General features: G+C 56.2%; 9 protein-coding genes across 9 annotated transcripts; 7 read left to right on the forward strand and 2 right to left on the reverse strand.

Moving 5' to 3' along the window:
• The first annotated feature begins 355 nt into the window (after positions 1 to 355).
• BU25DRAFT_80 (uncharacterized protein) lies at positions 356 to 3,375 on the forward strand. Its single transcript, XM_033700225.1, has one exon. It carries the CDS (start codon positions 779 to 781, stop codon positions 3,233 to 3,235), a length of 2,457 nt encoding a protein of 818 aa, XP_033567336.1. The 5' UTR covers positions 356 to 778; the 3' UTR covers positions 3,236 to 3,375.
• A 371-nt stretch (positions 3,376 to 3,746) lies between these two features.
• On the forward strand, positions 3,747 to 4,801 carry BU25DRAFT_452956 (uncharacterized protein; the record flags this gene model as incomplete). The annotated part of the gene is made up of 2 exons (XM_033700056.1): positions 3,747 to 4,382; positions 4,436 to 4,801. The coding sequence occupies 2 exons, from the start codon at positions 3,747 to 3,749 to the stop codon at positions 4,799 to 4,801; spliced, it is 1,002 nt and encodes a 333-aa protein (XP_033567337.1).
• A 118-nt stretch (positions 4,802 to 4,919) lies between these two features.
• On the forward strand, positions 4,920 to 5,854 carry BU25DRAFT_103 (uncharacterized protein). The gene is made up of 2 exons (XM_033699370.1): positions 4,920 to 5,407; positions 5,461 to 5,854. Exons 1-2 carry the CDS (start codon positions 5,037 to 5,039, stop codon positions 5,540 to 5,542), a joined length of 453 nt encoding a protein of 150 aa, XP_033567338.1. The 5' UTR covers positions 4,920 to 5,036; the 3' UTR covers positions 5,543 to 5,854.
• An 84-nt stretch (positions 5,855 to 5,938) lies between these two features.
• On the forward strand, positions 5,939 to 6,617 carry BU25DRAFT_486320 (uncharacterized protein). The gene is made up of 2 exons (XM_033700153.1): positions 5,939 to 6,368; positions 6,419 to 6,617. Exons 1-2 carry the CDS (start codon positions 6,141 to 6,143, stop codon positions 6,524 to 6,526), a joined length of 336 nt encoding a protein of 111 aa, XP_033567339.1. The 5' UTR covers positions 5,939 to 6,140; the 3' UTR covers positions 6,527 to 6,617.
• Positions 6,618 to 6,708: 91 nt separating this feature from the next.
• BU25DRAFT_380259 (Isochorismatase hydrolase) lies at positions 6,709 to 7,379 on the reverse strand (the record flags this gene model as incomplete). Its single annotated transcript, XM_033699626.1, has 2 exons — positions 7,057 to 7,379; positions 6,709 to 6,989 (listed from the first exon to the last, which is right to left on the reverse strand). The coding sequence occupies exons 1-2, from the start codon at positions 7,349 to 7,351 to the stop codon at positions 6,709 to 6,711; spliced, it is 576 nt and encodes a 191-aa protein (XP_033567340.1). The 5' UTR covers positions 7,352 to 7,379.
• Positions 7,380 to 8,833: 1,454 nt separating this feature from the next.
• BU25DRAFT_315041 (uncharacterized protein) lies at positions 8,834 to 9,799 on the forward strand (the record flags this gene model as incomplete). Its single annotated transcript, XM_033699465.1, has 1 exon — positions 8,834 to 9,799. A coding segment is annotated over one exon (966 nt), but the record flags the coding sequence as incomplete, so codon positions are not given.
• A 1,014-nt stretch (positions 9,800 to 10,813) lies between these two features.
• BU25DRAFT_405090 (uncharacterized protein) lies at positions 10,814 to 14,473 on the forward strand. The gene has a single exon (XM_033699695.1). It carries the CDS (start codon positions 10,860 to 10,862, stop codon positions 14,418 to 14,420), a length of 3,561 nt encoding a protein of 1,186 aa, XP_033567342.1. The 5' UTR covers positions 10,814 to 10,859; the 3' UTR covers positions 14,421 to 14,473.
• Positions 14,474 to 15,928: 1,455 nt separating this feature from the next.
• On the forward strand, positions 15,929 to 16,290 carry BU25DRAFT_405092 (ribosomal protein S14). The gene is made up of 3 exons (XM_033699696.1): positions 15,929 to 16,000; positions 16,102 to 16,207; positions 16,268 to 16,290. Exons 1-3 carry the CDS (start codon positions 15,939 to 15,941, stop codon positions 16,274 to 16,276), a joined length of 177 nt encoding a protein of 58 aa, XP_033567343.1. The 5' UTR covers positions 15,929 to 15,938; the 3' UTR covers positions 16,277 to 16,290.
• Positions 16,291 to 17,092: 802 nt separating this feature from the next.
• On the reverse strand, positions 17,093 to 21,313 carry BU25DRAFT_327943 (uncharacterized protein; the record flags this gene model as incomplete). The annotated part of the gene is made up of 3 exons (XM_033699503.1): positions 17,093 to 17,450; positions 17,501 to 21,199; positions 21,252 to 21,313. 3 exons carry the CDS (start codon positions 21,311 to 21,313, stop codon positions 17,093 to 17,095), a joined length of 4,119 nt encoding a protein of 1,372 aa, XP_033567344.1.
• Between the last annotated feature and the right edge of the window lie 146 nt (positions 21,314 to 21,459).

Genomic DNA, 21,459 nt, shown 5'->3' on the forward strand with positions numbered 1-21,459 from the left:
GCAACACGCCCATACGCTAAGTGAATGCAGACAACTCCAACTCGGCCGTGGTATGAAGCGGAAATCCATCGTGAAGGCCTCCAAGGCCCCTTCATGAAATAAGCAACGATGATGAAGAAGGGGTGAAGGTGGAATCCTCGTAGTTCACACTGATCGATTACATGGAAGATTGGATGGCAAGTCTGATATGTGCTGCGTATCGCTCCATGGCTAGGTAGAAAGAGACGGCTGACTGGAACTCACTTGGATGCTGCGAGCACGCCTTGCCTCGCCCTGTGCAATCCTGCGAATTATGTAGCGGTTCACCATTGCTTTTGTGGACATTGAGCGTGTGCTCTCTATACTCACCCCTAGTGGGAGAGCTGTGCCACGGAGAAGGTAGTCATCATCACAGCCAACGGTAGCGCGGTGCAACAACTGAGTGAGAATGCACAAGGTAGCAAGCTCCACATCAGATCAAGCAGACACGAGAAGTTCGCTTATATCGTTGATAAGGCTGAACCGGGGCACGAAGCGTTCCTGGGGGACACGGGGGCGTTCCTGGAAGCGTTCCTGACGGAGCGCGCTAGCTTCCCATTCGGCCCGAGAGCGGCCCCAAACTCCAACATCGCGACACGCTCTCACAGCCTGGCTGACCACCACCGCCAGCACGCTGTCGTCCTCCTTCACCTCCCGTGCCGCCCCGATTCCCCCCTCCGACTCAATCGACGCGTGGCTGGAGTGTCTGACGCGGGCCTCTCACCCAGGACACTCCCCGCGATGCACCATAGAGAACACCATGGCCGACGTTGAAGATGCGCCCACGATCCCCGCGCCCACGCCCAACCCCGATGCGCAGACGACTGTCAACGACTTCCTCGACTACACCGAGTTCTACCCGTCGGACCTGGTGCGCAGCCTGACGCTGATCGGCGACCTCGATGCGACGTATGCGGATGCGGTGCAGCAGGTGCACGAGCTGACGTCGCTGTACTGCAAGCTGCCCTCGCTGCCGGAGAGGGAGCGCACCGACCCGGCTCTCCTGCGCAAGCAGATCGCGCAGCAGCTGCAAAAGGCCATCAACCAGCGCGAGTATGCATTTACAGAGGCAGCGCGGCTGTACGAGGTGACGGTGCGCCACTGCCAGCGCTCGTCGATCATCAAGCGCAAGCTGCAGGCCCAGCCAGAGCCCCCGTCGCGCGACCCGACGCCGCCGCCAGTCTCGCCGCAGGCCCTCAAGCGCAGCTACGACCGCCCCCGCCTGCACCTCACCTTCGACGGCGGCCGCAACAAGCACCAGACGTCGGCTGTCCCTCTCCCGCGCGGCCGATCACGGGCTCACAGCACATCCTCCTCAGACGAGTCTGATGGCGGCCGCCGGACCGACCACGCCGAGCGCCCCAGAAAGGCGCAGACATACAAGGACCGCTCGCAGAAGCCTCGCCCGCGCGCTCCTGGCGTGGCCGGCACGAACGTCCACAGCTCGATTGCCGGCATCTCCACCAGCAATGCCCTCGCCAAGCTGTCGCCGCCGCCGCCCGATGCGCGGCCAGGTAGCAAGTGGGCGCCCTGGATGAAGCTGACGGAGTACGAGATGGCCGTGCTTAGGAAGCAGATGAAGAAGAACGCCGTGTGGACGCCCAGCCTCACCATGGTGAACCGCGAGCTGGAGCGGAAGCACCGCACCAAGGGCGACTACGAGCGCGAGAAGGCGCGCTGCGAGGCCGCTGGCGAGGACCTGCTGGACGAGGAGCCCGAGACGCTGCTGCAAATAGCCACTGCCCAGGGTGTCGATGATCCGGCCTTGGCAGCGACTGCGAACGCAGCAAAGGGACTGACTGCGCCCAGTGAGGCTGTGCCTGCGAGAGACGAAAGCGTAGAAGCCACCGAAGGCAAGTCATCTGACCGTGATACACGGCGAAAGAAGGCTATGCGCCAGCTGCAAGCTCTCGAAGATGCCACCAAGACAATCCAGAATGCCGCCGACGGCCTCAAGGAACTCACATTCTCAGCCCATGCTGTCCCAACACCGCCCACCTCCGCGCAAAGGAAGAAGTCGACTGCGCGGCCGGTTACGAGCAAGCGGAAGCGGGACACCACTCCACCACCGAATGTCGAGAGCCCCACAGAACCGAGCAAGGAGCCGGAAGCAGCAGAGAAGGATACAACCACACAGGAGCCTGAACCAAAGCGTCCGCGGCTGCAGCTCATCGCCCCAGCCCCACCGCCTGACCACACACCGTCGACGCCAGCACCACCCTCGGCAGACACACACCCGCCCAAAGACCTGGACACGCCTGTTGCGCTCTCACCTGCAGCCCAGACCCCTACACCTTTGCCAGAGAGAATCACAAACACCGTTCAGGTACCACTCGCACCTGCTGGCCCCAGCACGCCCAAGGTCAACAAGCCTGAATCCAGGGCGGCTAGTCGAGAAGCTACGCCTGTTCAGCCATCATCTACGGAGCCAAAGAGGTCTTCACCAATTGTTGCTCTCACAGCACTCGAGCAGGCACCTGCGCCGCCCACCACGACAGCGATTTTCACACGGTCACGGCGCGAGTCGGTCGCATCCAAGAACTCAAGTCCGCCGCCAGCGGAGCCTTCGAAGCCAACGCGGTCTAATACGCCTATGCTCGAGCGAGCCGCATCACCTGAACCTGCCGTCGCGTTACGTCCCCGCTCGGCTCGCGGCCACATCCCAACACCGAAGGCACAGAGCGAGGAGCCAACGCCCAACGAATCAGGTCGGCCAATCCGCGATACGCGCCGACACAGCATTTTCAGTCAATCTGCACTCACCGCACCTGCTCCCACTCGTGTGAGCTCGCGTAGGAAGCCGCCACCGAAGGGCGAGGTGACGTCTGCCGAGAACGGACAAAAGACAGTTACGAACGTCAAGCGATCACAGGGTAGCAAGAACAACAAGAAGAAGAAGCCCGAAGACCAGCCTGGACTCGTTGAAGAAGTCGACTCGGACGAGGAGAGGTACTGTATCTGCGACGATGTCAGCTACGGCCAGATGATCTCATGCGACAACAATGTCAGGTACTCCTCAACCCTTCAACATGCGCTTCCTAACGGTTTGCAGTGCGACAAAGAGTGGTTCCACTTCGAATGCGTCGGCATGACCCAGATGCCTGCACGCCGTGCCAAATGGTATTGTCCAGATTGCCGCGAGAAGCTGGGCACCGATGCATTTGGCAACGCCAAGGTGCCTCCCGCGCTGCCAGGTCGCAGCCGCGGTAACAGGTAGGTCCTCCTCTTCTCCTGCGCCGACGGCATACTGAATTCTAGAGGGGATGGAGTACTTAGGGGCGCATAGGTCTGGGTGAGCGATGGGAGGGAAGCGGGCGCAAAGGCGTTACATCATTCGATACCCTGTTTGGACATGTGTACAGGAATCTGTGCGGATCTGCGCTCGCGATCGATTGCGGATCAGGTACCGGATTATGAGGTACACAGGCTGTCTGTGGATAACTGTGAGCATAGAGATGCTATTTCTATAGTATTCCATCAAGTGGGCCGGACTTGTCATGTACCTGCAGCCGGATGTGCAAGCGCGACTCCAGCTTTCGGAAAGTTTAAGCGAGTCTCGAATGAGGGGCGAAGCTCAGCCGCCAGGCCTCCGCCTCCAAAGTCCAGCTGCTGACAAGCACTGCCATCTTTTCTTTCCTCTCCCAGTCTTCGTCTTTTCGTGTCAACGTCTTTTTGTGCGCCCTTCTTGTTTTTGTGCTATCCTTCCAGCGTTTCCTTCGCAGCACAAGATGACCATCTCCACAACATTCGTCCTGGGCGCAAAAGGAGCGTACTTCTTCAACAGCCCCACACACTGGGCATGGCACAACCTCCCACCAGACGTCGAAACACTCTTCACCAAAACACCACCCATCCGAGACGTGATTGAGCTCACACTCGGCGCAAATGATTCCTACTTTGTCAGCTACCGCGACCACGACGGTCAGGTTCTTTGCAAGCACTACAACCTCCCCAATCCGCTGGTTGAATATCTATACGCATCTCATCCTGCTGTGATCCGTGATTTATCAACCCTCAGCATCACTCTTGGACCCTACGGCTCGTACTATGCCTGGGACCGGACTTCTGCATCGTGGAGTAACATCCCGCCTGGCCTCGAGAAGTCGTTGCTGAACCGGCTGGAAAGTCAGGATGCGTGGGGAACCACCTGGAAAGCAGACGGCTACGAAGCACCCTCTTTTGTCAGCTTGGGAAATGATGGAGCGTACTTCATGCGCACAGTGTCTGGCGGTGGGTGTTGCGACTTCAAGCTGCCGAAGGTTGAGGGAAGGGGTGGGCTTGGTATGGTGGGCGGTGATGGGTGGGAAGGGATCAGAGGGACGAATAAGTTCCTGGAAGAATGCTCAGACTTCACCGTCATCGCAGTGAGTTCACAATCGTGGTGCGCCAGACGCAACGGAGAGGCTGATTACCCCAGGCTGTGCATCTCATGCCAACACAAGCAAACGCCTACGTCCTCATCCTAACTAACGGGAAGACGTTCTCTAACCTTCCAGAGCATACATGGGCAGACTACGCCAAAATGGCAGATAAGCTGCCAACGTTTGTCCAACACATGGCTCCGTTGCCACCTATGCCTGCTCCGCCCCAGGTGCATCCGCCGCAGATGCCTCCACGGCCTCAGCAGTATCAAGATCAGCCTCCAGAATACAAGCAGAGTCAACGTGCGCAATCCGGATGCTGCCCCCATGCCAACACAGGTGCGCCGCATACTTGTTGTCCACCTGCGCCGATGCAGGCGAGGCCGTGGCCGATGCCTCCTATCAACGCACCCCAGACATGAGAACTGCCCCTCAATGGCATTGGTTTCGATGAGGAAGGAGTACGGTACGTACCTGCAGCCATTTACCTCGAGTCTTTGTGCCATCGATATTAGTGTATGCGCCTTTCTTTGTCAACACATGTCATTGTCACACAATTGTTGAAAGCCCACATCCCTCCAAGCATCTTTATTCAAGCTCGACAAAGGCCCCTTCTTCCACGTTACCCCACTGCATCTATGACTCAGTCACCCACGCATGGTTATGCCAATCGCCACTGATACACACCAGCTAGAAACATACACGCCATCTATTCGAGACGTACAACAAGTACCGCTAATTATGCACCTTTTCATCTTCCTCCTGCCCTTGGCCCTCGCCACAGCAACAAACATCCCCTGGTTCACCCTCCCAACCTGCAAGCCCGGTAACCCCGGCGCAGTATTCTACTGCTCCAATGCCAATTTCGACGGGGACTGCGTCTATCGCGCGGCGAACGATGCTTGTTTCGCGCCGCCGAGGGCGCCGCAAAGTATTGGACCGGACAAGGAGGGTTATTGTGTGTTGTTTGAGGATAGAGAGTGTAAGGGGAGTATTATTAGGTTTGATCCTGAAAATTTGGGTTTGAAGTAAGTGCTTTCGTTCGAAGGGGAGGAGAAGAGAATTTGCTGACGAGAAGTAGTAGAGTAACGTGTCCGGGCATCAAGACATGGCCGGAAAATCTGCCGAAGGTGGGGAGCATGAGGTGTCATGCTGATGCTTGAGATGCGTATGTTTGGTTGCATTCTTTTCTCGTTTTCTTTTGTTTCTCAGCTCGCTTGGATCTGATCTCTTCGTTCTCCTGTTGGACTTATTTTTGATTGTGCAAGTTGCAGTATTTCTTATCGTCTTGGATCCACCGCCTGAGCATGTTCATAATGTCATATCAAGTTTACTGGGATAGACGGATTTCAAGATGTCAATTGAACTAACCTTTACTCGGCAACATGATGCGAAAGCTAAAGTACCAGGGTGTGCTTGGCGAAGGTCAGATTTTAGGCCTCCATAGCTGCCACACACAGCATGACCGACGCTAGGGACCAAGAGTATTGTCAGGACCGCCAACTTTGCGTGAGGGTCCGCAAGCAACAAGTTGACAAAGAGTCCGAACTACCAACTATGCGGCATCGGACTCCGAATGAGAACCCTCAAAGAAGCATGTGTAGGTGCCACTGAGTACGTTCACGAGCTATATAAGCGCATTCTTCGTTCGATTCAGCATCATCAACAACAGCTGCTTCGACATCACTCAACCCAACTATTAACAAACACAACTAACCACTCAATCAACCCTCCCAACTCAGATCCCACCGAATTGTCACCATGCAGTTCACTACCAGCCTCCTTGCCATCCTCGCCAGCACAGCGATCACCAACGCGGTAGTGGTCGATCTCTTCTCCGATACCGACTGCCAGGTCCCTGCTGGGAGCCGCAACGTATGGGATAATTCGTGTGCTCCTTTGGGCGGCTTCCAGTCTTTTCGCATCACGGGCTCCGGTGGTTCGGGACAGCAGCTCTCAGCATACAGCAAGAACTACTGCGCTGATAAGGTAAGTTTTCATGCCAGATACTTGCCTCTGAACAAGAATAACAACGACAGGTGACTGCTTGTGTCGGTGTGAGCGCGACTGGAGACTGCCAGCGTGCTACCAACGACAACGGCGGCAGCAATGCGATGGGATCTAGCCCTGTTTGCGGCGCTCTTTAGGTACGTCTTGCATCCTCCTCAGCTCAATGTAACTGACGCACCAAGGTTGCTCTGCGTAGGAAAGCTCAGTACAATTGGTCATCAGTGGCAGTTTCAGTCTCACCGTAGCCCAGTTGCAACATCTCGTATAGACTGCATCTGTGGAGAGTCATAGAAGTGTTTACAATAGACGTTTTGCATGTTCAGTCCCAACCTTTACTCCACTTGTTCCAGTCGACCACTTCTGCTCCCTCGTTACGCAATTCCTCCTCCACCTCCCTCTCGATCTCTTCTGCCGTCTTTCCCTCCGCATCATACGTCGAATGCGCTCCCTTCAACAGCACGACTCTGAAATCCGCAGCCAGTGCGCCTTTACAGGTAGATAGCACGCAGCACTCGCTCTGGATGCCGAACGCCACGATCGTGCCGACATTGCGTGCCCTCAGTTCGTCCGCGAGCCCTGGGTTAGATTCAAACGTGTCTCCTGGATCAGTCTCAGAGTGAGAAGAGTGGGGGATGGAGAGGAAGTGTGTAAGAGGATGGATACGTACGAATGTTCTTGGAAACAAGGGTTTCGTGGGGTGAGGGGTGGGGTGGGAAGACGAGTTGCCATGCTCGCGTTCCGAGCTGTAGATTTCCTTTGTCGCGGGTCTCTTCATGCTGCACAACAATGATTTCCAGCCCAGGCGCTTCGCCTCGACTTTGCGCCTCGTCGATATTCGCACGCACTTTGTCTAGAATCGAAGCTCCGGCATCTCGAATGCGTCTGGCATGAGAAATCTCGGTCCCAGGACTGTCTGCGAGGGCGCGCTGGATGTCGATTACGAAAAGTGCTGTGCGGGACATGATGGGATGGCCCAATTGGATGATGTAGTTCGAGTTGGAGAAAAGGGAGATGGAGACGCCGGGATGTGAAGGGAGAGCTGGTGATAGTAGTGATGAGTCATTGCTTTGGATAGGGGAGAGTCACCGTTGGCATCAAATTTGCTTTCGGCAAAACAATGTGTAAAAAATAAGATGTGGGGGAGTGCCAGCTCGTTGTTTGAAGGAGAAAGCAGCGGAGTCTGGTCATGAGCACTTCGTGTCCTTGATTGAATGGCGAAACGACGACCGGGTCTTGACGGAGAAGAAAAACATGCTTCTATGCATACACACTTCGTCTTCAACCTCAAACATTGGTCTTGTATGCATTCGATTACTCGAAAGCTTTCAGTAGTACAGCATGACGGAGACTGGGCAGAGATGTAGTTCTTTGATCCGCAAGCGACAGCCGAGACATGAACTTTTTCAAGGCGACTCCAAGGAATCAGTTGAGTTCCGTGTACAGAACAACTGCGGGTTTGAGGAATACAGTTATTTCCAAGGCGTGTGACAAGGATACCGAAATGGAGGTTCCTCCCATACTTCGATACTTGTCAGGCGAAAGCTCACAGATGAGTTTTCCGATATCCACTTGCAAAGTGGCAGACGGTAAGACGTGATGAGAGGTGAAGAAAACACCTCGCGTTTCTGAGATCAACAAACGATGCAGACATGAAATTTGGTGCATTTAGCTCCAGGCGGACTGACTTTATGCCAGCTTCTGAGACTTGTTCCGGATACCTGCACAGTAAAACGTGCTGTAGGTGTTTCCCTTCCGTCGTCAGTCTCGACAGCAAGCGTAGACCATAATTCAGGAAATACTCAGTTTAGAAGCAGAGGGTCACAAGTCGAGATGAAAGAGAAGATAGGCTTTTCGAGTTCAGAAACCTTGCAGACAGGATCAGACATCAGCCGTGGGAAGTTGACTTTTTTGGGGAAAGGGCAGAAGAGCATGGAGGTAGAGAAGCCAATCTTCAGTAGCAGAAAACTTTGCAACCTGGTTCGACATGACTCTACAATCTTGCGGCTTTGAAAGCGAATATGGGATTTGCACGGTGGATGCGAGAGAGACGCTGCTCATGCACTCCAGAAAAAGCACGACATAGGAGACTTTGGTTTGCATCGAATTCTTGGTCCTTACAATCGCGCGATAAATTAAAATGAAGATGAAGATGAAGAAGAGAGAAGAGAGGTACAATGGATGTATATATCTAAGCGGAGAAGGAGAGGACACGTGCAATACGCCACAGGCTTGTGTTGATAGGGTATAATCCACCCTCTGTTTCATTTGCGTATGGAGAAGGATGATGTAGAGATGTTAATTCTATGTTTCTCAGTCCGATAAGGGGACGTGCATGATGAGGTCGAGGTCGATCGGCATATGTCATGATGTAGGGCTGAACAGCGCTAGTCGAGTCAGGCGCTCCCAGACCAAAACAGCCCTAAGCTTTGCTGCATCGTATCGCCATGCTACCGACCGCACGACTACCCACCGTTGACTTCCGCTCGCTCCTCCTGCCGCCCATTCGCATACATTTACGCACGCTACACAGCTTTGCTCGTCCACAATGCACTCCAGTTGCGCTACACCGCGCACGCCCAGCGGTGACATGTCTCGAACAGCGCCGCTCACTGCACCTCTACAAGACGGCTAAGGCAAGAACAGCACTGGGCATGCACAAGATTCTAGACTTCGGGCTGTACAAGCAAGAGCCGCCCAGCGCATCGAATCACAAAGTGAATCTCGTGAGGAGCGACAAAGACCAGAGAGCGATCACGAAGGACATATCACTACAAGAACTTTACGACAACCACATCTCGCCTGGCAAGTTCCTCTACATGACAGAGCCGATCGGCAAGAAGCTGTCTGAAGACTACGAGACAATGCGCGACGAGAACATCCCCTCCCAGCACAACAACTACGCCATCTGGAAAGCGCGCGCCATCAAAGTCGATGTCAAGCACCCCCAAACCGACCGCAAGCAGTTGGGTGCGCTGAAAGGAGTACACCTGCTCCTCGCCAACCCTATAGGATACACAAAGGAAGCGCTCGATCGCGCGTACCAATTCATCGAGCTTGGCTCGCCCGTTGAATTCCGCGTGCGCCTGCTCGGCTCGCAGATGCAGAAGAAGTTCAAAGGCGTGGTTCCGGATCCAGGCGCGTGGCCGTGGATGCACGAACATTTTCCACACTTGAGGCCAGACTTCATACGCAGGAGTATGCCGGAGGGTACAGAGTTCATCATCAAGCCCCTCAGCGACGGACGAAGCATTCAGTTTGTGCTGGGCAGGCAGGCGGCACAGATGCCCAAGTTGGATCTCACGAAGAGGGTGTTCAGGGTCAAGGCGGCGGTGCAGGAGTCGATGGACAAGAATCCGATGGCGCAGAGATGGACGATCAAGAAACAGAAAAAGTTGGGTCAGGGGGGCGTGAGAGAAGAGGCGGAAGCTGTGAAGGACGGGGGCAGGCCGAGTGTGGATGATGGGAATGCGGTTGAAAAAGCACGATTGGAACAATTACTTGCCGACGCGAAAAGTGGGGCGAGGGGGCTCCTGACGCTGGGCGAAGCCGAATGCGCAGAGGGAGACGGCGCAGAGGAAGCCGCAAAGAAGCTTGCAGTGGTGAAGAAGGAGACGAGGAGATGGCGGGAGCAGTACGGCAGGGCGAGTGGGATGGACGGACGTGGGATGGACAGACGTGGGATGTGGGCCAAAGGGGAGCCCAGTAGGCACCAGAGCAAAGCGAAGCTGCGCAAGCAGAAGCAGTGGCAGAAGCAGCGGCAGAAGCAGCAGCAGAGGGGAGAGTCGGGCCTGGAAATCAAGTAGCAATGGACATGGAGAGTCGTGGTAGCACACGGTGTAGTCCCAAAGGCAGGCACGTCAAAGCGGGTCTACCAGATCTTGGGGACGCTGCATCCACACACAACCTCTCCACCTCAATTCAAGATGAGATGCTTTCGAGGCGTGCGAATCCCTGAGACCAGACGAAGACGCAATCGAACAGTGGCACATGGTGTTTGCAATGCTGCGACGGCCGGTCATTGTGTCGGACCCGTTTCGACGCGGGCTCTTGTTTCCATGTTGGTCATCGTTTTGGGCACCAACCTTTTCCCCAAGTCCGGCAGAAGTTCGTCCGCCGCGTCTGACATACATCTCGTCTCCTCGTTCCCGTACAGGTACCTAAACACCTCGATTTCCGTGCGAGCACACACACACACACACACACACACACACACACACACACACACGCACACACACGGCTGCCTGCATGCTGCCCGCGAGCGCGACGCCTCCCCACTAATCGCTCGCCCGCGCGCCCGCCCATTCTTAGCCCGTCGACCGCCTCGCCGTCGCATCGCTCGCCCGCCGTGCGCACCCCTCCGCTCGTTCGCAGCGCCCCTTCCCACCCGCAGCCCCCGCGCACCCGCGACTCGCCCCGTCCGCGAGCTCACACGCCCGCTCGCGCCCGCTCACGCCCGCTCACGCTCTCTCAATGAATGCAGCGCGCCAAGCGTGCCGGCCAAAGCACCAAGTCCTGGTGCTAAAATGCTACCCCAAGTACAACAAAGCCAACGTCGACGTGCGCGCCAACAGCTCCGAGCTGTCCTACCTGCTGTACTACGCCAGCACGCGACGCTCGAAGCTCACAAAGGTCACTGACTTTCTCGACAAGCGCGCGACCAGCGATGTCTGGAAGGGCCGCACGGGAAATGTGCAGGTCACGCTGCAGATTGTGACGGCGGTGGTTGAAAAGTGTCCGAGAGACCTGCCGCTGTACCAGCGCGCGGTGTTGCGCATCCTGAAGACCATCCTGAAGAGCGAGCATGTCGGCATGGTCGAGGACACGCTGCCGGCGTTCGAGGCGCTGTGTAGGCACCAGGAGCCTGCGAGTCTAGCGGCGGATCTGGAGTACATAAGACAGTACGAGGAGATCGTGCAGTTGTATGCGCAATTCGCCGCCAAGGAACAGACTTCATCAGCAAAGGGCGCGGCGCAGAGTTGGCCGGTGCAGCTGAGATTCAGGAGGGCGGGGTTGACAGCGTTGAAGGCGGTGGCGGAGAGTGAGAGTCTGGGGAGCGAGACGGGGAGGCAGCTGAACGCCATCATTCCGGTGGTTTTGGCGAACATATACGCGGAGAGTGGCGCGTACTTGAGCAGGCTGGAGTCGAGGGAGAAGGATAGTGAGGCGCATGATAAGGAGCTGGCGCTCAGTCGAAGGAAGAGCGTGTCCACGGCGGCGCGGACGAGCACGAACGAGGATGAGGAAGGAGGCGATCCGGTCGCTGCGTCGGGCACGACGGAGGCGGCAGACAAGCTGGCTGAGGAGAAGGTCGGCGTGCTGGCGCTGCAGGCTCTGCGCAACATCTTCCAGGGCGTCAACCGTGGTCAATTGCGTCTTGCGACTTCTGCCGTGCTCAACTTTATCGGCGCGAACGTCAAGGGGCCGCATCCTCCGGGTGAGAGCTGGGCGACCAAACTGATGGCTATCATCTGCGCCTGGGCGCCTGTGCAAGACCGATACGCCATCCTCGTCGCCGTCGTCGAGGCTCTCGTACGCAGCCCGGTCGTTGAAGACGACGTCGATCGACAGCTGGTGCTTGCGACTGTCATCGACTACCTCCTCAGCTCCACCATCAACTTCATCGGGCTCAGCGTCATGGATGTGCTGGTCGGCCTCATCTCTCACACTCTATCACTCCTACAGCTCGGTGGACCTGGACTGAGCACACTGCCCCACCACCAGCAGACGACACCGGCGCTGTCAGAGAAGCACTTGGATGGGCAGATCTCGACTAGCAATGTTGGCGTGGTTATGGATGTCGTCAAGGTGCCTTCAAAGTCCAGGATACGCCTACTCGATACCGTGCGCAGGTGCATCGCTGATCTGGCCACACATGTCTACTACACGGACCAGATCTCGGACATGGTCGAAGCCATCTTGAGCCGACTCAAGCCCTCGCCGACGTCCACCACGACTGCCGAAGCGATAGAGAACCCCGAAGAGGCGATCGATGTGGTTGTGACCTCGGGCAGCCTGCGAGAGAAGACACATGTCGACAGGTTCTTCTCGTTCGAAACAGCACGCCTAACCGCGCTCGAAGCCGTCAAAGCTATCATCAAAACCGCAAACGCACGCCGACCCGATGGCTCCTCCGCACCGGTAGCACGCAGTAAGATTGGCGTGAGCGTGTGGGAGGGTACACAGTGGCTTCTACGCGATCCTAGTGGGACCGTAAGGAAAGCGTATGTGGATGCTCTTGTCACCTGGCTGAACCTAGAAAAGACGAAGCAGGATTTGAAGATTGTGGACAATTACCGGAGGAAAGATAGCGACCACGACAAGGGCGGGCTAGCCAAGCGCGCCGTGTCGAATGCGTCGCAGCGGGAGAAGTCGCCAAGGCCGGGGAGGAACAGCTTTCTGCCACTCCTGCATCTGGCCGTGTACGAGAATGCGCTGCAGTTTGTTGACTCGGAGGCGGACTACCTGCTTCTGCATCTCCTTCTCGCGACATTGATCGAGCGACTGGGAGCCAACGCTGCACGGAGCGGGCTGCCTATGATCATGCGCCTGCAGGAAGAGATTGCCACCGTCGAAGAGCCGGCCGCGAAGGTACGGATAGGCAGCCTCGTGCATGGCTATCTGTGGGCTCTCAGCATGGCTTTCGACTTTGAAACATCCGCCATCGGCCGCGCAGTGCACAACGAGGTCACGCGGCGCAACAACCACGGCTTATGGCTCAAGAGCATCCGCGTACCGCCCATGCCGGTAGACCGCATCGACGCTCCGCACCCCAGTCTCGCACAGCTTCCGGCGTCGGTGGTTCAATCTGAGTCTCTGATACCGTTCGACAACCGCGACGCCCTCGTCGAGAAGATCTCGGAAGGCTACTCGACCTCCCTACAATCGCCCCCCTCCTCTCCGCCTGCCTCACCTGGCCGCTCCATGTCCGCATCATCCTACTCCGGCCTTCCCGTCATTCACCAACCCCCTACCATCGAAATTAACAACATCCTCTCTGCGCCCACCATCCCTTACAAGGTCCGCGAAGACCTTCTCGCCGACTGGACGCGCGATCAATGCCTCGCAGCCAACACCAAAGGGTCCTCCAGCGCATCCATCTCCGGGAGCAGGAGTGGTACGCAGTACACAGGTAACCGCAATAACTACCTGGGTGTTCGCATATCCAATGGCGAGCTCGACAGCAGTGCAAACTCGCCCAGTCAGAGTCCAAGGAGAGCGCACTCGAGACCGCCAAGTTTGGCGTACGGTCTCGTTGGTCGATTGTCGTCGCCGCAACGGCGAAGGAGTCCCAGCGAGAATAGGGGGAACGGGAACGGGAACGAGACTCCGAGGAGTAGGTCGTCACTGAGGAGCACGGTGAGAGTGGATGATCTGAAAAGGGCGTTGAGTGGCTCTGGTGGCGCGCCGAGGACGGGTTATAGCATGCGTCCGCCGACCAGACGTGAAGAAGACGAAGAGACGGACAGCTTGGTCAGCGCGCACTCGCTCAGCGACGCGAGCTTCACTACAACGCACGAAGCGCTTGCTCGCGAGCGACAGGCCTTGGCTGCAACTGCTGGCGCCGAGGACCTAGGCACACCTGCGGCAACTCTCACGCCGCGCCCGATGACTGCGCAGAACGATGCCGGAGGTGCGGCTGGGGGCCAGTACTTCACCACCCTCGAAGGCGACGTCATACCCCCCGTTCCCGCTATCCCCGCAGACTTCCACGGACAGGCTACACCACCCACCACAAATCCGACGGTACGGGAGGGCAGTCACATCGACTTTGCTGCCTCGGCGAACCAGCCTCAGCACACCAATGGCACGAGCTCGTATGCGAATCCGAATGCTGGTACCGTGCAGAAGAGCAGGAGTGTGAAGAGCGGTGTTAGTAGGGGGAGGAGTGGGGATAGACAACGCAGGGGCACTGAAGCGAGTAAGAAGCCGGCGGTGGTGGATGTCGACAGCCTTTTGGGCAGCATTGGGCTGAATGATGATGACGATGATTTGAGTGTGGGAGGCGAAGGTCTGGGGAAGGCGCCTTATTGATAGCTGTTGTGTGGAGGGGGGCGGAGCGCGCGGTAGATAGTAATGAGTATGAGCATCGTTATCTTCGTCCTTCGCGTTCGATATGCATGGTTAAGTAAGGCTGCCTATGATTTGCTGGTGCTGCGTTTGCACACGCATACCTGCGGCCAAAGCAGCGGCGAGTGTGTGTGCCCCCCCCCCCCCCCCAAAGCGCTGTATAAGCATCCCTCCGTGGCCCTCATGCTCTTCTCCATCGCCATCTTCTGCATGCTTCCAAAGTATCAAAAGTACAAGGCCACTTATCATGTCTGAGCTTTCTGTCTGCTCAGCAGAACCAACTCCAGTCAGGTTATGTCCGCCTCTCTGCTCCTTCCAAAAGTCTCCAACGAAAGATTTCATGTTCTGTCCCTTTCTCTGCGGCTGAAAACACCGGCGAGTTTCCTCTCTCCTTCATCCTGGCTCCTCCGTTCTTGGAGGCCAAACGGCACATAACATTGGATGCACGCCTGGGCTCTCTGCCGGCCTGCCAGAAGACATCATGCCCTGTACGCTTCTCTGCCCTCGAAAACCCTAGTGACTTTTCTCTCTCCGTCATCATCATCAGTCTGCTTGCTGCAACCCCGAAAAGGTAGCGCATCTCAATACATGTCTGGAGCATCCGTCTGTTGTTGAGGATCACGGGCGATATCTCTCTCCTTCATTATGTTCGGGTTCTCGACGATGGTTAGAAACACGGTCTCAGCAAGCGCGGTGTCTAGCTCTGATCTGTTTGTTCAGCATGTCCGAGACAGTCTCTCCTCCATCATCATGCTCCCTCGCTCCTCGTCATCCAAAAATGAGTGAGAAGCGGAAAACAAATGCAGGCCATGTCTGCTCCCAGAACCACCACTCTCCTTTGTATGGGAGGCCTGCGCTGCTTGGGCGTTCTGTATAGATCATCGTGAACATTCTCTCTCCATCATCATGCTCCAGCCTCTTCAAGCCGATCGGTAGTTACGAGAGCCAGGAAAATCGAGCTGATGTCTTGTCTGACTTTCTGTTCCAAGGACTGTTGGTGATGCTGGCATATGTGCCTTGGGGACGGTCTCAGCAAGGCATCATGTGCCCCCAACTCTCGCATTTCCTCGAAACGACAGACTAGGCTTCAGTAATCCTTGAGCCGGAAGCCCACATCGCAAGCATTGTCGAGAAGGCTGGCCGATTCGTGGGTGCGTAGTCCAACGACGTCCGAACGTCACGCCAACTATTCTACCGCCCTATGTATCATGGCTTTTGTTTCTCAAACAGCTCAAATCGTAAGAGGGTGTTTTGGATGAAGCACAGGCGTTACTTTGAACCTCGCAACCGATCACTCGTGGCTAGAGTACCCGTGTGGCGGCCGGCCATCACGGTACTATCCCACACCTCACATCTCGCACGCAGGCGAAAACTTGCAAAAACACATCTCCAGCCTCACCAAGCCGCCGGAACATACAAAGGTACTCTATGCCTTCCTCGTGGTGTGGAGGTTCGCTGATAAGCTCCTGTTAGCCGTCCACAATGTCCCACGAAAGCGTATGGTACTCGCGCCCGCGCACGTACGGCAAGGGCTCAAGAAGCTGGTACATTCCTCCGCCCCCATCCATTTTTCCCCCCAAAACTCCTGACCTCTATCCTCCTTTCGTTCTCCTATCCTTCGTCGAAGTTGTGCTGACTATTGCAGTGTCGTCACCGGCGAGCGCAAGCACGCTGGTGTGATCCGCAAGTACGGACTCAACATGAGCCGTCAGGCGTTCCGGGAGAAGGCTGCTGATATCGGGTTTGTCAAGGTAAGTAATTTTGGGGGAATGGAATGGGAGGGCTGGAAAGAAGGCTAATGGGGGGTTTAGTACCGCTAGACATCAGGTAGAAAAGAGATGGAAGGGAGGGAAGAAAGCAAGGGATGACAGTGTTAATTCGGACTTGAGTCATCTGTCGAACCAAAGAAAGAGACGTCGCTCACTCCACAAGCTCTCCCATTCGTTCAAATCCCGTGTATTCCATTGTGGGTTCCTGTCTGTCGATCACTGTCACGCCGCTAAATTCCCAAAAGAAAGTAGCAACGGGCACTGCCATATTGTTGTGCGCCCGAATCGAAGCCAATCGGTGTTCAGTCTTGACTGAATAGTGCGATGCCTAGAAAGAAGCCATGTGGACTGATTTCAGCTGCTTCTTCAGATCAGCAACCGTGTGGAACGGGAGCAGCGGACCCTCAGGTGTAGTTAAACCAACCGAGTGGTTGCCGATGATGACTGTGTGCGGCTTGACTTCCATATCCTCGGCCTGGTCGATCGATCTGGGCGACCGACTTGTCAGCGCCGAAGTTGCCGTGAATGTTGCTAGGCTCCTCGTACAGCTTGAGAAACGGCAGGCCGTGTAGACAGCAGAGCTGAGGATCTGGGCGTTGGAGACAGTGGCACGACCTGGCTGCCACTCAGTACCAAAGGTATCAGGCTCTGATGATGAGAGACAAGGTGACAGCGAGACAAACCAAGTGTGACTTTGCAAGCGAGAACAGCGAATCAGATAGAAACGTGTAGAAGGTGAGATACGGACTCATGGTTGAAAGTTGCCATGGAATCAATACCATGATCCTGAAGAAGTCCCTCGCTGCCGCGCTATGCAAATGAATCAGGTGCTCATGTTCAAGTGCGCCAGTAAGCGTTCCTGCTGCCCTATATCAAACTCTTTCTACTTTCCCTCACCAAATGCAAGCCTTTCTCGCAGTCCCCACAGTACCCCTTCACCCACGCCTGCACGTTCTTATCGTTTTTCTTCGTTCCATCTAACATCGTGCCAACCCTTGCGCACTTTTGTGTCTCATCCAGCAGCCAGTGCTCATACTCTGCTTCCACCACTTCCTGCTCGATACGGTTCACGACGCGTAGAGCAACGAGCAAGTCATGACGCTGTGAGCCCAAATTGCGCCGTGTGCGCTCAAGACGTCTTGTGCTGTGCGTGGTCGGATCATAGAACGAGTTCGGTGATGATGCGGAGGATGGGTGGTCAAGGAGGTGCGTAAACGTTTGGTGACTAGTCAGAGTTAGCATAGTATACCACACGACGCACATATATCAACTTACCACCTGTTGTCCGAGATGCTCTCGGTGGGCAGTGCAAGCTCAAGACTGGTGTCGTTGGGGTTGGCGAACGCTTCAGCGATATCGCGCAGGTAGACCGAGCGCATCATACTGGTTGATGGTCCGACGCCCAAGCGCGACATGTAGCTGGCGGCATTGCGCTCATTCCACCACGCCCAGCTATCTTTCGAGGTGTAGAAGAAGTTCGCTCCGCCACTGACCAGCAGCAGCACGACTAACAGCTTGTGTGCGGAGACTACATTGCTGATGCCGGCGAAAATAGCAAGCACCCAGCTCATGACGGTCGACAGGACACTGATAATGACGTTGCCCACATACTGCGCAATGAAGGAGCCTGTCGTTGTAGGTTGCAGCTTGAATTTGCGTGGGCGGTTCGGCGGTGGGATGTCTTCTGCATTTATCTGCACAGCCTGGGTCTGCACACCAATCTGGCCGAAGATGTTCGTGACCTTGCCAGTGCTTCTGTTGTGCCCTAAACGAGCGACTTGATCGTTGACGACATCGACAAGATCCTGTGCTTCAAGCTCCAAGTCCTGAAGACCCTGGCGCTCAATAAGTTTTTTCGCAATGTGTGGGTTTCGCTTCCAATCGATCTTGGTGTGAACAGCAAGCTTGCACCTCGCCTTCGAAACGTGTGTGATGACAACCTTACTGAGGAGCACGAATCGCTCATGTCCTGGCAAGTACCATGGCGTCTTCCTATCTGACACTACGTAGCAGAGGTGATCGTTCATTACTTCGATGACCTGATAGTCGTTGATGACAGGGTTAGCACCGTTCTGACCGGGCTGTGCAATCTCGTATTCGAAATCACGACGCTGACGGGTCTTATCGGTTGCTGTCCAAGGCCCTTGTACTACGCGCTTTGCAAGCCGTTCCCTGTACAGCAGCTGGAAGACCGCACTCTTGTCACCGAACAGAATGTGGAAGAGAGCCTTTGCGCTGATCTCGTATTCCTTCTCGACTGCGACACGCATCATGCCGGCAGGAGCGAACACAACTGGCTGGGATGGCAACCTGAACTTGGCTGTACTTTTGCTGGCACTGACGCCGGATGGTCCAAACAAGTTACCATCGATGCGAAGACTTGTCTTGATATTCTTCCCGCCGTAGCTGTGATCCATGGGCGTATCCGGCGAGATCTCTTCCCAGCCTTCTTCACCGGCCGAGTGTTGGTTGTCATCAGCCTCCATCTTGATGAGTGCTTTGATGACCTCCTCCAATTCATGTTCGCCTGTGGTGGCGTTCCGAACCAGAAAGTTGAGGCGTCGCTGTAGAAGCTTGAGAGGCTCGAGAAAAGTCTTGACTGTGATCCTAGTCGCGCCGACTTCTCTCACGCCAGTCTTGAAGTGTAGAAAGAGGAAGTCACAGTCTTTGCCAGGTGCAGCAGTGACTTCACTGATCTGACTCATGATGATGCCCGTGACCAGGACAAGACCAAGATGGTTGCTGTAGAAGTATATGTCCTGGGTCGTGACATAGACACGACCTGGGAACTCTTGCTGCTCAGTCGGATTCCAGACAGCACGGAATACCAACACGAGCTTTTCTGATCGTGGCACTGTAGGAAAGAGTATACGGAACTGTGCGTCTTGCATCCTTAGTGCAGCCGGGTAGTTGTTGGGGAACTCCCCTTCCGAGGTGGATGGCCGGCTCAGGGTGCCACCGAGACTGATAGTCTTTCGATGAGAAGGTGCTGCAGGCGTCGTGCTTGAAACAGCATCTTGATTTGCGCTAGCCTCGGTTTTCGCATCGAACGGTTCGCCGAGAGGGGCATTGATGGGACTTGGAGGTCTGGATATGCTGCGGTCACGAGTACCTGGCTCATCTGGTTTGCCGATCTTGTTTACGTAGCCCCAGTTGACAGAACCCCACAGATTGGCCATGAGACCGCCAGGCATGTTGCCAGACTTGCCGATACCAAGCCCTCGCTCTCCACTGACAGCCACTGCAGCTTTACTGAGGTTCGTGGGTGCCGGCGGGTTGGCGAGAGTATTCGGAGACAGGCTCGTTTGCGGGAGTGTCTGGCCCATGATAAGGCGCGTGTCTGGAAGACCAGGCGCAGGAGCGGCGATCTGTCCAACCTGCACGATATTGTGGCTAGCCGAGGCAAGACTGGCGGAGATGAGACTAGCAATGCCACCAGTTGCAGACGAGGGGTTGCTTCCGCTTAGCTGCGGCCCTGCCGTAGACTTTCGTGACAGATCAAGCTTCTCCATAATCCGGGCAGCATGGTCACGTCGACCCGTCTCGCCGTCCCTGTCAAGTCCAGTGCCGCGGCGAGGGAGGTCGATGCTAGCGCCTCGAGAAGCCTCACCAGGTATGCCGAGCGATGTTTCTGCGCGGTCAAGGCCAGTGATTTCGTCGCCAGGGTGGGCCGCATGGCCTTCTGACGTTTTCGCAGCGAACTCGGGTGCGACTGGCGGACTGATTGAGAATGCAGCGTCGACAGAGGCTTGAGGTCCAGGCGTGTCCTTGGACGAGTCCTCCAGGGCCTTGCGTTTGGCGACTTCGAAGGCAGAGATCCACTCAGTGATGTCGCTCTGAGTCTCAGCTTGGAGCAGGATGGTGGTATCCTTTGTCTTCACTTCAAAGCAGAAGCGCCGTTCTTCCTGAAACGCTGGACGGATACCGCAGAGCAGCACACCGATCTTCTCAGACTCCTCTACAGCACCCGAGCGTGTACCTTGCGTGAGCCAGCCGAAGATGCCGTTCTTGACGAAGAACCATCTCCTGACCCAGTATGTCCTTGCAGGCTTGCCAGTGATGGTACGCTGGAAGAGCCAGCCCTGCTTCTCTGCCTTCTCGTTCGCGGGATCGGATTTCGCGGGCGACTGCAGGTTGGCGGAAGATGGTCCCGGGGTGCCTAGGTAGGCTACGGTAGAGGCTGTGTACGAGTCGAGATCTCGCGACGGTCGTGCGCTGAGCTCAGCAGCAGCCTCGACCTGCTGTCGTGCAAGGTGCAGCTCCCTTTTGAAGACGCGCTCGCCATTCTCCATCTCCTTGCTCCAGCCGCGAACTCGCTCGATGTCTAAGTTACCGAGTGCAAATGCCTTGGCGGGAGCATCCTTTGCTGTCTTCATGTCGCGCCACTGTTCGTGTATGACCTTGACGAGGACCTTATCCAGCGTCAGTCGCACTTGCGGTGCCAGTACGCAGAAGTTCATGCTCGCTTGCAGGTATGCACGCCGCGCTTCGTGTAGCTGGAAGGCATCTTCTCGCAGCGACGATGCTTCCTTCGACTTGACCTGGCTGGCGTAGCGCGCAATGGCGCCGTCGAACGTACGCTGTGTCAGGTCGAGGTTCTTCCTTGCCTCCTTCAGGACGCGAAGGTCGTTGTTCAAGAAGGCTCGTATGGGTTCACAAACACTAGTCTCTGCCTTCTTCATGCTTCGACACGTGCTGTTCCAGTACTCGCGCGCGCCCTCCCCGAACCGCTTGAGCGCGAGGACAGTGTAGTCATGGTCGAGGATGGCTTCGGACAGCTGAAGCGGCGGGTGTGACGCTTGTACGTACGTGTCGACTATTCCTTGGAGGGCAGTGAGCTCAGAGGCGAGCCGCGACGTTGCGCGGACGTACGAGTCGAGCCATCGTTCGATGAGCTCGATCTGGTCACCAAAGTGGACGGCGGTTGCACGAAAGGTAGGCGAGTCGAGGGCGGCTTCTTTGATCACCACAGGGCTGCAGATTGCTGTAAGCCTCGTCCCATCTGGTGGATATCATCTCGACCTACATCAGCGCCAACGGCCTCGAAACGGGCTCGAGAGTGGGATGTTGAGCCTCCTCGTCAGCCATGACGGAGGCTTATCGCGGCGTCAACGCTTCAGAAACGCGGTGTTGCGTGAAGAAGTTCAGCACGACCGGACAGTGAGGCTATAGTACATGACAGCGAACACAGGTGGGCATGGAGAGCCCCGGCGCGGTTGCTGTTCACTGCTCGG

This window comes from Macroventuria anomochaeta (genome assembly GCF_010093625.1).
Source record: "Macroventuria anomochaeta strain CBS 525.71 unplaced genomic scaffold BU25scaffold_1, whole genome shotgun sequence".
Taxonomy (NCBI): domain Eukaryota; kingdom Fungi; phylum Ascomycota; class Dothideomycetes; order Pleosporales; family Didymellaceae; genus Macroventuria; species Macroventuria anomochaeta.